Source organism: Hemitrygon akajei, chromosome 12, assembly GCF_048418815.1.
Source record: "Hemitrygon akajei chromosome 12, sHemAka1.3, whole genome shotgun sequence".
In the NCBI taxonomy this organism is placed as follows: Eukaryota; Metazoa; Chordata; class Chondrichthyes; order Myliobatiformes; family Dasyatidae; genus Hemitrygon; species Hemitrygon akajei.
Window position 1 is genome coordinate 50,293,428 of NC_133135.1, and position 14,863 is coordinate 50,308,290.

A 14,863-nucleotide genomic window follows, 5' to 3' on the forward strand; every position below is an offset into this window, starting at 1 on the left:
GTAGTCCCTTATTATACTGTTGGCCATACGGTACAATAACATTGTCCTTTTCAAATGCTGTTTCCATCTCCCATTGTAATTTGTATCCCACATCCTGGCTACTATTCAGAGGCCTGAATATAACTCCAATCAGGGTCATTTTACCTTTGTAGTTTATTAACTCTACCCACAAAGCTTCCACATCTTCCCATTCTCTGTCACACCTTTGTAATACAAAGGTGGATAGATTTTTTGTAGAGTAGAGGAATTAAGGGTTATGGGGAAAATGCAGATAGGTGGAGATGAGTCCGTGGCCATATCAGCCATAATCTTACTGAATGGTGGAGCAGGCTCGACAGGCCAGATGGCCTACTCCTGTTCCTATTCCTATGTTCTTATGTTCTTTGTAAGGATTTGATTTCAGTTTCTACCAACAGAGCCATCCCATTCCTCGGCTTACCTGCCTGGCCTTTCAATACAACATACAAAGTGTGAATCAGAATCAATGAGAGCTGCTGTTTCAGGTTGCCCGTGTATAGAGCCCCAGAAGTAAAGATGTTAAGCTCCCAACTATGATCTTCTTTCAGCTGTGACTCAGGAATGAAACGTGATTCTTTCATATCATTAGAGAGGATAAGGAGCTAGATTGGGCAAGGAACATTGAAACTGCATTCATGCAGAAAGCTGATCAAGGTCACTAGTGACAGAGCAATCCATCTGCTAGATTGCGAAGTCACAGGAAATATTAATACATATGAGTAGTTTTTAAGTCCACTGTATGCAGAGTTAAGAATCTGGAAGTATTGTAGCCACCAGACACAGATGCTGAGCCCCATATGGGAGCTGTAGGCAATCACCCACATGCAGCTTTTGATTTAGATAAATAGATATCAATCTGAAGTTATTGAAATAGAGTTTCAAAATAGTACCCAACACTACAATTCTGTTTGGTATTAATGAAATGTTATTACGCAGAATCAAGAATATCTGCTAAGTGTGATCCTTTCTCAAAATAAAGTGATTAAATATGTGCAATAGAAAAGAAATATTAAACAGCAAATAAATGCCCCTACATTGGAACATCTAAGATTTTAATATTTTTATCCTAAGTTTTTCTCCCATCCCAAAATGCAAAGATAGAATTGTTTAACTGTTGTCAAAACAGTATACATGATTAATTCTAAAATTGAAACTCTGGAATTCTGTACCTAAAGCTCTTCATCTGCCAAATCTCTATTTCTCCTCTTCCTTAAAGATATACCTTAAAATCCATCTAATTTTTGGCAACCTGTCATAATATTTATTCACAAACATATTAATTTTAGTTTATTAAAAATCCTACTAGTTACCTTATTGAAAGTTTTTTGAATATCCAAGTTCAACAAGCTGACAGGTTTTCCTTATTCGGTAGGTCCCATTCTCAGAGAACTCTAGTGGACTAGTAAAATATCATTTCTGTTTCATAAATACATGCTGAAACTAGAAAGTTTCTCCTTTATCATACATTTAGCTGAAATCAGACCAACATATTGGCAACTGCTCTTTATACCTTCTTAAATTGAGGGGGGTCAAATCTAATCTCCTTCAACCCACAAGAACTATTACAAGATGCACATAACTTGGGAAGATGATACCCAGAATATCCATTATCCTTATAGTTATCTCTTACAGAACTCTGGTTTGATCATCTAATCCATGGAATTTAATGGCTTTTAGTGCCATTATGCTTTCAAGTGCTGATTTCATACTGATACTTCTTCAGTACCTCATTCTCACTGGATCTTTCTCCCTGAAAACACACGCCGAGTATTTTTTAAAATGATTCATAATATCCTTATTACCCGTTTAAATTTCTCTTGGTTTCGCAAGGTGCTCTTAAGAAACTTTCCCTTTGTAAAGATCTATAGAAGGTCGCAAGCCATTTGCTAGATCTGGCAAATTTACAAGCCCTGTCCTTGCAATTAAAACTACCTTTAATTGCTACTATCAACCATGGATCAGCCACTTTTCCTGTCCAGTGTTTATGCCTTAAAGAAATGCATATTTTCTGCAAATTATGCATTATTTCTTTAAATGCTAGCCATTACCTTTTCTTCATCTTATTATTCAATATAAATCCTAATCAACCACGATGATTTTCCTCTTCTGCCTTGATAATTTCATTTGTCTAGATTTAAGGTGCTATTTTCACGTTGAACCACATCACTTTAAATTTCTTTGTAATGTTTCATTATTTGATGGTCACACTTCCCCAATGGTTTCTTTATGACTAGATTATTAATTAAACTTTCCTCAATGCATCAATTGAGATTGTAAACTAGTTTTCCCTAATTTGTTCATCAACATTTTGATCTAGAAAATTATCTTGTATACATTCTGTGAATTCATCTTTCATCTTCTCAAAGCGAATTTCATTCACATAATTTAAAATCTTTTCTCACACACTCCTCGAATTTTCTGCCTTGCCCAATATTTAAACTACCATTCTGTGGTTTATAAATAAGTCCTATCAATGTTTTCTGCCTTTTTTCTATTTCCTACCTTGAGCCAAACGAGATCTAATTCTACCGTCAACATCCTCCCTCCGATTTCATTTTGCTCGTGCTTCCTAAATGTTGAACATTAGGTACCAGCTTTAGTCCCCCCACAACCATGTTTCCATAATGGCAACTGGGTCATTTTTTTCATCAATTGTATCATCAATTCATCTACATTGTTGTGTATACTCTAAACATTATCATATAACATCCTGAATATTTATATTTTAGAAGTTTTTCATACCTTGATATCATATGCTGGTGTATTGATGATTCTGCTGCCAATTTACTTCATCTACTACTTTTTAACATTCCATTTCCATCTATGTTTCTCCCCTTCCAGAATCTTCTTACCAAACATGTTTAAACTCTCCCCAGAGGCATTTCAAATCCCACTTTGTGGTATTTTAGTCCTGTATTGATAAGAAGTGACCTATTCAATTTTTATAGAATACACCATTCTGTCCCTGTGCCTCAGAACTCTCTCCCATTGGCATAATCTTTCCAGCCACATATTTATTTACTCTACCTTCACAGTTTTGTACCTGTCATCGTGTAGCATTGTGAGTAATTGTGAGATTACCACCCCTGAAGTTCAACTCTTTAATCTTTCTTCCTAGTTTTCCAAAAATGTACCTGCAGGAACCTGAAATTTCCTATCATGTGTTATGGGAATCAATGTGGACCACATCTTCTGGATCTCCTGCTCCCCTTTCAGTATGCTCTGTAACCGTTCAGTCACATCCGTAAACAAGGCACCAGGGAGACCATATACCATCCAGGATTCATCTTCATCATTGAACCCACCATGCCTTTGCTCTATCATCTCTCTTTCCTCTTCTCATGATGCCATGCTTCTGCCTCCGACTGAATTCCCCTGAGGAACCAATTTCACCAATAGTTTTAAAAAAAATAAAATTTGTAAAAAAAAAAGTAAAAGCACGAAGATGACAGTGGAACAGTGTTTTTTTACAAGTTTGGCTGTAATAGTGGAATCCTGTGTAATTTCAAACTTGTAGTCAATAAAATGAGTGATTGAAGACAGCATGTTCTGGAAGAATAGTAAGGCAAAGATAAATTCTTAGAGGACATCAGAAGCAATGCTGCCGGTGAGGGATAAGAATCTATTGTTGATGAGTTTCTTGCTAGTTCAAAATAGAGTGCAAACTCTGCTGTATAAATGTGTCAGTCCTTTCCTTGCAGAACTGTGAGACTTCCTTTTATATTGGTATTGCAAATCTTAATTTGGTGCTATACACTGTATAATCTTTTCTTTTATAGGAGACATGTTTATAGTGGATGAAGCATCGCAAACCAGTTTGCTGTTAGATTTCCTCTCTGCCACAGATGAGGACACTATCTCAGAAGAACTTATCTTTGAACTGGAAAGTTTGCCCCAATATGGGTATCTGGAGAACATATTGCCATCACCAGGATATGAGAAGAGCAATGCTGGAATAAACATAGGTATAATATAACATTTTAATTAACTTATTTATCTAAAGATTGAGATGCAGTGTGGACTAGACCTTTCCGGCCCTTTGAGCCATGTCGCCCAGCAATCCCCGATTTAACCCTAGCCTCATGATGGGACAATTTACAATGACCAATTAACCTACCAACCGTTGCGTCTTTGAACTGTAGGTGGAAACCAGAGCACCCAGAGAACGTACAGCAGTGACAGGAATTGAACCCATGTTGCTGGCTACTGTGCTACCCCAAATCTCAAATACAATGAACAGACATTGAAATTTTTCCACCTAATAACTAAAGTAACTGCAAAAATATAGATCTATAGACCATGCAATGCTACAAATGCACAATTTATAGAAGCCCATACATATATATGAGAACATAGAACATAGAAAATTACAGCACAGAACAGGCCCTTTGACCCATGATGTTGTGCTGACATCTTAACCTACTCTAAGATCGATCTAAACCTTCCGTCCTACATAGTCCTCCATTTCTCTAACATTCATGTGTCTAAGAGTTTCTTAAATGTCCCTAATATACCTGCCTCTAACAGCATCCCTGGTAGGGTGTTCCACATGCCCACCACTCTCTGTGCAAAGAACTTGCCACTGACATTGTCCCTATACTTTCCTCCAATCACCTTTAAATTATGCCCCCTTGTATTAACCATTTCTGCCATGGGAAAGAGGCACTGACTGACCACTCTATCTCAAGTTCAAGTTTAATTGTCAATCAACCACACATGAATACCAATGAATACAGCCAAATTAAACAGCGTTCCTCCAAGATCAAGGTGCCAACAATCATACACAGGACAGAACACATATCGCACATATAAAATAGCAGTAATCATACAGTCACAACAAAAACTAATACAGCATAAGTGCCTGAGTCCATGGATGTTGTTGGCAAGAACAAGCCCGCAGCTGTCTGCAGACAAATACAATCCAGCTTGTCTTCCACTGAGCAAATACTAGAGGGCAGCACTGATGCCAGCAAGGATGCCATACCACACCACCTCCAGCTTCACCCCTCCTTGGCCACTGCAACAGGAGACACCATGGCATCAGGCCTACTCCACATTACAACTGAGGCCTACTCCACACTACAACCAAGGCCACACAGCTCCCCCACTGTCAGTCCTAACAATAAACCAGTGAAACAGACTTGCAGTATTCTACGTTACCAATGTCCAACAGGGTCTTACGATCACAAGAGAAGTGACTAGGCCAATCATTCACTATTGGACTGCACGCAGCCTTCACACACCAACTTCGACGCCTCTCTGCAGCAAGCAGCAACACGGTCCACACCGCGTCCAGCTCCTCCAGCTTCTCCACGAATGAGCAACTCATTGGTGGGTGGACCTGCAGTACATGATGTCCAGCAGTGTCTTGCGATTGTAAAATAATAATTAAAAAATGCAATAACACCGCTGGTTGACCCCAGTGCGTCACCATCTAGTGAAGCCTCTTATAATTTTATGTACCTCGATCAAGACACCATTCATCACCCTCCACTCTAAAGAGAAAACTCTAGCTCACTCAGCCTTTCTTTATAAGAGATGCCCTCTAGTCCAGTCAGCATCCTGGTAAATCTCTGAGAGAGCTCCTATAGAACTCCCATAATTCAAGACTCTAATATACAGTGTATATATATACACATTAACTTCTACAAATGGCAGAGTTACATTCTTTCCATATTTATTGATTATACTTTTTTATTAGCCTTATGTGCTTTCGATGTCAATCTTAACAGTACAGAGGACGCACAGTTGCCATTTGTGTCATTCTGTATTTCAAATTTATTTTCTTTAACCTGAAGTATAATTAGCTTTAACTATGCAGTTGATGGACATTTTAGTAGCCTATTCATTGAAGAAAAATTCTCTCCACCCTGTTCTCTGAAGAGGTGCATTTTATTCTCTAATTCAGAATCAGAATCAGGTTTATTTCACCAGCATGTGACGTGAAATTTGTTAACTTAGCAGCAGCAGTTCGATGCAATACATAATCTAGCAGAGAGAAAACAAATAATAATAATAATAAATAAAATAAAACATAATAATAAATAAACAAGTAAATCAATTACGTATATTGAATAGATATTTTTTTAATGTGCAAAAACTGAAGTATTGCGTATTTTTAAAAAAAGTGAGGTAGTGGCCAAAGCTTCAAATAGGAATTAGGAATCGGATGGCAGAGGGGAAGAAGCTGTTCCTGAATCGTTAAGTGTGCACCTTTAGGCTTCTGTACCTCTTTCCTGATGGTAACAGTGAGAAAAGGGCATGCCCTGGGCACTGGAGGCCCTTAATAATGGACGCTGCCTTTCTGAGACACCGCTCCCTGAAGATATCCTGGGTACTTTGTAGGCTAGTGCCCAAGATGGAGCTGACTAGATTTACACCATTCTGCAGCTTTTTTTGGTCCTGTGCAGTAGCCCCTCCATACCAGACAGTGATGCAGCCGGTCAGAATGCTCTCCACTGTACAACTGTAGAAGTTTTTTAGTGTATTTGTTGACATACCAAATCTCTTCAGACTCCTAATAAAATTATTCTACAAATCATTCATATTTTCCACATGACTTTTATAGGATATGGGGATCGCTCTTCATCGCAACATTTACAGCCCACACAAGATTTGCAATGATTAGCAATTAATGAAGTAGGGCAAACCTTGTGGCTAAATTACTCTCACAGTGCTGCAACATATATCAATATAAGGATTTCAACCCAATGACAATGCAGGAAAGATGTCTATTCCCAAGTCTATACGGTGACTTGGAGGGAACCCGTAGGTGCTGGTGTACCCATATTGCTGCTGTAGTTGCCTTTCCAGATGATAGAAGTCACAGATTCATGAGATGTTCTCAAGGAAGTCTCGGTGAGTTATTGGAGTTCACACTCAGCCTTTGTAAGGTGGAAAGAGTATTTAGGTGGGTGAACGACTTGCCAGTTAAGCATTGCAGATGCAGATTAACTCAGACAGGGCAAAGTGATACTTTTTAGGAAGTGAATGCAGGGCTGGACTTACACAGTGAATGGCAGGGGCTTGCAGATAGGTGTAAAACAGAGAAGCCAAGGAGTAAAAGTACATAATTCCTTGAAAGAAAAGACACAGATAGACATGGTGGTGAAGAAGGCCTTCATCAGATGGAGCACTGAATAAAAGAATTGGGATGTTATGTCACAGATGCACAAGATGTTGGTAAGACCCTACCTGGAGTATGTGTGTAGTTCTTGCTCGCCATCCTTTAAGAGAAATATGATTACCTAGAGAGGGTGTGGCAAAAATTCACAAGGATGTTGCTGGAACTGGAGGGTTTGAGTTAAAGGGAGAGACTCAATAAGTTGGGAGTGGTTTCCCTGGAGTAAAAGAGCTGAGGTGTGACCTTACGGACTTTTTAAAATCATGAGGACACACGTGAGACCGATTCTCACAGGCTTTCCCCAATATAGAGAAGTTTCAATTTAAAGGACTTAGGTTTCAGGTGAGAGGGGAAAGATTTAAAAGGTACATGAGTTGAGGGTAGTGGGTATATGAAAACACCAGAGGAATTTAAAAAGGTGGGTAAAATTACAATGTTAAAAAAATTCAACAGGTACCTTGGTAGGAACATTTACTTAGATATGGATCAAATACAGGCAAATGAGACTAGCTCTGGAATACACTGTGATAAAACTTCTGACCCACAAGCTAATGGAGCAGATACTCTATACTTAAGAACAACAGATTAAGCCCTAAGAGATCAAATTAATTTTTCAATAGGTATTTGAACAGACAGGACTGAAGTTCAGTATCTTTAGTCTTTTATCAGATTAAATCCATGCACTCTTGTGTATATTTTGTCCTAGTTGTTAAAAATCATCTCCTTTTGCTGATGCAGCTGATCTTTTCAGCAAGATGTTTGAAGTGGGCTATTTGTAGAGTACAGAAATTTGGTGACAGTTTCCCATGATCCCACACAAAGGAATGTGACATGAATGTGAATTATTTGGGAGATCTTCTTTATGATTTTATGCAATTTGAAACTAGAGATTTTTGATTTAATCTGTTCCTTTAAAGCTTCCTTCAGTCTACAGCACCTCAGGGCAGGTTACATCAACTATGTCCAGTGCAGGCATAACCAGATGGAGCCCACAGCTGACCATTTTGTGGTATCTGTTAGTGACACTGCACATAAATCCATGGCAGTTCCGTTTTATGTCATCATTAACCCTACCAACGATGAAACTCCATTTTTGCAGCTGGGAAACATCACTGTGAGTATTGACATAGAAAAGAAAAAAAATACCATTCATGTTTATTCAGAAACTATGCTATTTACTTCAGACTTCATTTTATATTTTAATCCATGTAACATTTAAAAAATTATTTTCCATTTTGCCACGTTTCATTGTTTATACCAGTTCACTGAAAATCTGAAAATCAGCCAGTTGAATCACATTTAGTTGTTTGAAATTGTGAGAAAGAAATACAAATGAGCTTATTCTCTAGAACACTGAGTTGCGTGTGTCACATGCCAATGGAGTGTAAACACCCAGTGTTTGTTTTCATTTTTACTGTGTGATGCAAAGACAATTGTATAATTTTTCCCAATGCTTCCAAATTTAGGCAAATCATCATTTTCAATCCTTATTTTGCAGTTTACATGAATAACAAAATCTTGCAATGGGGCAAAACAAAATAACGATGTTAATAGAGCTAAATCAATTGGTAGTTAAATTATATCAGACTGGGATTTGCTTAAAAAGCTTTTTCTAAAAGTTCTGGAGATCAGTCATGATGCATGGAATTATCACTAGTATAATAGCTAATATTTAATCTGCAATCTACATCAATAAAACAAGTTATCAGGTCATTAATATACTGCTACATGGGAGAGCTGGCTATATTTAAATTAGCTTTTTTCTACATTAAATCATTACTTAAAATTAAGAGCAATTTGTTGGCTGTAAACTATATCTTCAGATTGTTAAAAACACAGTCTAAGAGCAAACTTTCTTTTATAAGTCTGGAAGATGTTTTTATATAGCTACTTTGTGGAATGAGGATTATGTTCCGCTGTAATGTTATGTCTTTCCCACAATCTTCTGTCAGCCAAATTCAAATAGTAAATGTATGAAATTAAAATAGAATCAGATTGATTAATTCTTTGGTACATTTTGAAAAGTTATTAAATTTTGCAATTTTGAAAGATTGAAGGGTTGAGAGTTTCATCTGGATTTCTGATCAATTGTTGGAACTTAAACTGTGATTGATTAAAATTACATAGATTAAATAGTGTATTCAAGTTTCGGTAAGCGTTACAGTTAGCAACTAAAAGTTCTCATAAGAAGTTCTGTGGCTATTATTTATTTTGCATCTCATGGTTTCAGGATCATTGCAATAAAGCAGAATTTTCAGTGTTTTAGAAGTTATAGCAAATGGGTGGCAGGGTGAAAATATGTCTCTACCAAAGGAGGTGTAAGACACTTCTTTCCTCCGTGGACCTGCAGATCACCCTTGGCCAAGGTGTGGCACCTGATTATCCTCCTGATCAGGGTCTCGTGAAGCATGGTGAATGGTCAAATGAGCACCTGGTCATGTGACCACTGACGACACCAGGCAGACAATCTCTGAGGAGTATTGATAATGGCTGGGGTCACCGGTCTTGTAAAGGCACACCCTAGAAGAAGGCAATGACAAACCACCTCTGAAGAAAAATTTGCCATGATCATGGAAGACCATGCTTCTCATATAATATGACATGATAATTAATAAATGAACAAATTGCAAATAAGGTTACGTAGGCATATTACACATGATTAAGCATTTTAAATTAAGTTTAAGTTTAAAGTTTAAAGCAAAGTTGCTGCAGCATTGACTGGAAATTCACCCCAATCTGGTAACAGTAAGTGCTTTGTTTATCATGGTGAGTTTATTGTGTTGTGCCTCTGAGGTTTAGTTCCACTGATTTCTATAAGTACACAATCAACCAGAGACAAGTTCTTGAAAGATATTTATGCTAAGAAATTAGTGTTGAAATTCGAATTACAATGCTGCATTTACATCTGGTTCAAAAAAAAATGATTATTGCCATTCTAGAATAAACAAAAAAGCAGCAGAAATGCCACTGGAGATTTTGTTTTTGTGATCTATGAGTTAGTTTGTATTTTGAACACTTTAAACATCTTAGTGAACTAATATAGTTTCTAATTTAACTAATACTAACTTTTGAAAACTATTAATCCATGTAAAATTATTGTTTTAAAATTTATAATAGCTCATGAAATTTGCATCCCTTAAAATTCTTGCCATTCAGTTACATGTAGCTATTGAATGATTGGACTCATACATGCAGGCATCCCACATTAAAACACAACAGGAGGGCTGTGTTTAGTTATACACACCATATCTTGGTTGGGATTCAACACTGTACAATTGGGTGTTGGACTTCCTAACCAACAGACATCAGGTAGTCAGGATGCACAACTGCTCCTCCCTCCCCACAGGGCTGTGTGCTAAGCTCGCTGCTGTACACTCCACTCTCACTCAACTGCACAGCCAAGCACCCAATTAATCACACTTTCAAGTTCTCCGATGACACGACAGTGGTGGGCCCCGTCACCAGAAACTGTGGGACAGCTTACAGAGAGGAGGTGGACGATCTCAAGGCCTAGTGCCAGGCAAATACATTATTCCTCAATGTAAGTGTGACAAAGGAGGTGGTCTTTGACTTCAGGGGAATGCACACCACTCACACGGCTCTTTACGTTGGTGGCACAGCAGTGGAAACTACAAGAAGTTTCAAACTCCTGGGAGAGCAAATTTCATACAACCTCTCATGGTCCCAGAACACAACCTGCACAGTCTAAAAAGCTCACTAACACCTCTTCTTTTTGAGGAGGTCAAAGAGAGCTGGACTATCCAAATCAGTGATGATGTGGATGAAGTTCTATAGGCGCGCAGTAGTGAGCACCCTAACAACTGCATCACTGCCCTGTCTCATTCCAAAATAGTAGATCCATATTGCACTCATTCTGACGAAGGGTTTCGGCCCGAAACGTCGACAGCACTTCTCCCTATAGATGCTGCCTGACCTGCTGCGTTTCACCAGCATTTTGTGTGTGTTGCTTGAATTTCCAGCATCTGCAGATTTCCTCGTGTTTGCACTCTTTCTTGATGGCACTTCAATGTGCTGATTAAAGAAACTTTCCTGAACTCATTTGATGAAGTCTTTCCTATCCAGTTCCTTTAGAGTATAGGAGTCCCAGTCAATATGTGCAAAGTTAAAATCACCTACTGTACTATCACAACCTTATGTTTCTTACAACAGTTTTGATCTCTCTACAAATTTGGTTCTCTAAATCCCATGGGCTATAATCCCACCAATGTGGTCATACTTTTCATTTTTCCTCAGTTCTACCCATAATGCTTCACTAGGCAAGCTCTCCAGTCTGTCCGAACTGAACACTGCCATGATTAGTAATGCCATCCATCACTCTTTAATCTGTCCTACTCTATCATGTCTAAGATAATGGAACCCCAAAACATTGAGCTGCCAGTCCTGCCCTTCCGGCAACCAAGTCTCACTTGTGGCTAAATTTGCGGACAATACGAAGCTAGGTGGAGAGGCAGGTAGCATTGGAGAAGCAGAGGGGCCACAAAATGACTTAGACAGATTTGGAGAATGAGCAAAGAAATGGCAGATTGACTGCAGTGTTGGGAAGTGTATGGGCATGTACTTGGGTAGAAGAAATAAAAGTGTAGACTATTTTCTAAACAGAGAGAAAATTCAAAAATCTGAGGCACAAAAGAACATGCGAGTCCACATGTATCATTCCCTGAAGGTTAATTTACAGGTTGAATCAATGGTAATAGAGCCATTGAAAAGTACAGCACAGAAACAGACCTTTCTCCCATCTAGTCTGTGCCTACTTGCATCGACCTGTACCAGCTTCATAGCCCTTACATCCATGTACTGTGCCTGTGCAAGCTTCTTTTAAAAGTTGAAATTGAGCTTGCATGCACCACTTGTGCTGGCAGCTCATTCCACACTCTCCCAGCCCTCTGACTGAAGAAGTTTCCTCTCATGTTCCCCTTAAACTTTTTACTTTTCACCCTTAACCAAAGATCTTTAGTTCTAGTCCCACCCAACCTCAGTGGGAAAGGCCTACTTGCATTTACCCTATCTATGCCCCTCATAATTTTGCATACCTCTATCAAATCTCCACTCAATCTTCTATGTTCCAAGGAATACAGTCATAATCTATTCAATCTTTCGGTATAAATCAGATCATCTAGACCCAGCAAATATCATTGTAAAATTTTCTCTGTACTCTTTCAAACTTATTTACATCTTTCTTCTAGGGCCGTGAGCAAAACTCTCACAATACTCCACATAGTGGCAAGGAAGGCATGGAGAATGTAGTGGCTGATGAATAAAGGGAGCCTTTTCTTGCTGGCTGCCAGTGACTAGTGATGTTTCACAGGGGTTTGTGTTGAAATTGATCCTTTTTACATTATATGTCAATAATTTGGATGATGGAATTGATGGTTTTGTTGCAAAGTTTGAAGATGATATGAAGATAGATGGAGGAGCATGTAGTTTTAAGAAAGTAGGGAAGTTACAGAAGGAATTAGACAAATTAAGAGAATGGGCAAAGAAATGGCAGATGGGATACAATGTTGGGAAGTGAATGGTCAGACACATCGGTAGAAATGAAAGACTTGACTATTTTCTAAATGGAGATAAAATACAAAAAAAAAACTGAGGTGCAAAGGGACTAGCAAGTCCTTCTGCAGGGTTCCCTGAAAGTTAATTTGCAGGTTGAGTTTGTGGTGAAGAAGGCAACTGCAATGCTAGCATTCAATTCAAGAGGACAAGAATATAAAAGCAAGGCTGTAATGTTGAGTCTTTATAAGGCACCGGTGAGGGTTCACTTGTAGTATTGTGAGCAGTTTTGGGCCCCTTATTTAAGAAAGGATGGAGAAGGTTCAGAGAAGGTTCATAAAACAGATACTAGGAATAAAAGGCTTAACATATGAGGAACATATGATGGATCTGGGAGTGTACTGATGGGAATTCAGAAAAATAAGGGGTGATCTCATTGAAACCTGTCGAATGTTGAAAGGCCTCAATAGATTGGATGTGGAGAGGATGTTTCCTTTGTTATGGATGGCCAAGACCAGAGGACACAGCCTCTGGATAGAGGGATGCTCGTTTAGAATGATGAGAAGGAATTTATTTAGCCAGAAAATGGTAAATCTGTGAAATTCGTTGCCACAGGCAATTGTGGAGGCCAAGTCATTGGGTATATTTGAGGCACAGGTTGATATATTCTTGATTAATCAGGACATGAAGGGATATGTAGAAAAGGCAGGAGACTGGGGTTGGGATGGAAATGGATCAGCCATAATGAAATGGCGGAGCAGACGCAATGGGCTAAATAGCCTAATTCTGCTCCTACATCTTATGGTTTTATGGTCTGATGCTGCAATGTCACAATTCCACGTGCTGATCCATGCCCTAAGCTCACCCTACTATACTCTTTGCAATGAAATATATGTAGCTCAGAACATTAATCTCATGACATTAATCTTTTGATTCTTGATTTTGTATGTAACAACATCTTTCTCCACAACCATCCTCTGGTTCCCATCTTCCTAAAACTCTAGCTTAAACTGCCCCGCTCCCAATGCAGCAAGAGCAAATCTGCCCGTTAGAATATTATTCCCCCTCCAGTTAAGGTGCAAACCCTTCTGCACAGGTCCCAACTTCCCTGGAAGAGAGCCCATTGATCCAAAAATCCACAGCCCTTCTATTGATTTTCTACTGATAGTTGTTAGAGCTAAGTGAAGAATTAGAGCCAGGTTTAATATCTCCGGCACACATTATGAAATCTGTTATCTTTGTGGCAGCAGTACAATATGATACATAATAATAGAAAAACATATGAATTACAGTAAATACATATTATCATTAAATTAAATCAGTAGGGTAAAATAGAAATAAAGAAGTCATTGGGTAGTGTTCAATGGTTTAATGCCCATTCAGAAATCAGATGGCAAAGGGGAAGAAGCTGTCCCTGAATCATTGAGTATGTGCCTTCAGGCTTCTGTACCTCTTTCCTGATGGTAGCAGTGAGAACAAGGCATGACCTGGGTGATGGGGGTCCCTAATAATGGGTGCCACCTTTCTGAGTTATCGCTCCTTGAAGATGTTCTGGATACTGTGGAGGCTAGTGCCCATGATGGAACTGAATAAGTTTACAACTCTATGCATCTTATTTTGATCCTGTGCAGTAGCCCCATTCAACCCCCCTCCGCCTGCCCCCCCCCGCCATAGCAGCTCGTGATGCAGCCAGTTAGAATTTTCTCCATGATACATCTGTAGAAATTTGCAAGTGTCTTTGGTGACATCCCAAATCTCCTCAAACTACGCTTGAAATGTAGCCACTGTTGTGTCCCTTTTGTAGCTGCATCAATATGTTGGATCCAAGATAGATCCTCAGAGATATTAATGACCAGGAACTTGAAGTTGCTCACTACTTCCACTTCTGATCCTTCTATGAGGACTGGTGTGTGCTCCTTCAACTTATCTTTTCTGAAACCTACAGTTACGCAGTTCTTTGGTCTTACTGACATTCAGTGCAAGGTTGTTGCTGCAACACCAGTCAACCAGCTGATATACCTTGCTCCTGTAGCCCTCTCATCACCATCTGAAATTTTGCCACCAGTAGTTGCATCATCAGCAAATTTAAGATATATCTAGCCTCACAGTTGTGGGTGTAGAGAGAGGAGAGCGGTGAGCTAAGCATTCATCACTGAGATGCGCCAGTGTTGATTGTCAGTGAGGCAGTGATATTATTTCCATTCTGCACAGATT

The 14,863-nt window shown here is 38.9% G+C and overlaps 1 protein-coding gene across 4 annotated transcripts in view; it reads left to right on the top strand.

Moving 5' to 3' along the window:
- frem1b (Fras1 related extracellular matrix 1b) overlaps positions 1-14,863 on the top strand; it is a 214,248-nt gene that overhangs the window by 124,325 nt on the left and 75,060 nt on the right. For all 4 annotated transcript variants that reach the window (XM_073063069.1, XM_073063070.1, XM_073063071.1 and 1 more), the window contains 2 exons: positions 3,798-3,983; positions 8,059-8,255. In XM_073063069.1, the coding sequence (XP_072919170.1) occupies positions 3,798-3,983; positions 8,059-8,255 (383 nt within the window). The remainder of the gene's footprint in view (positions 1-3,797; positions 3,984-8,058; positions 8,256-14,863) is intronic.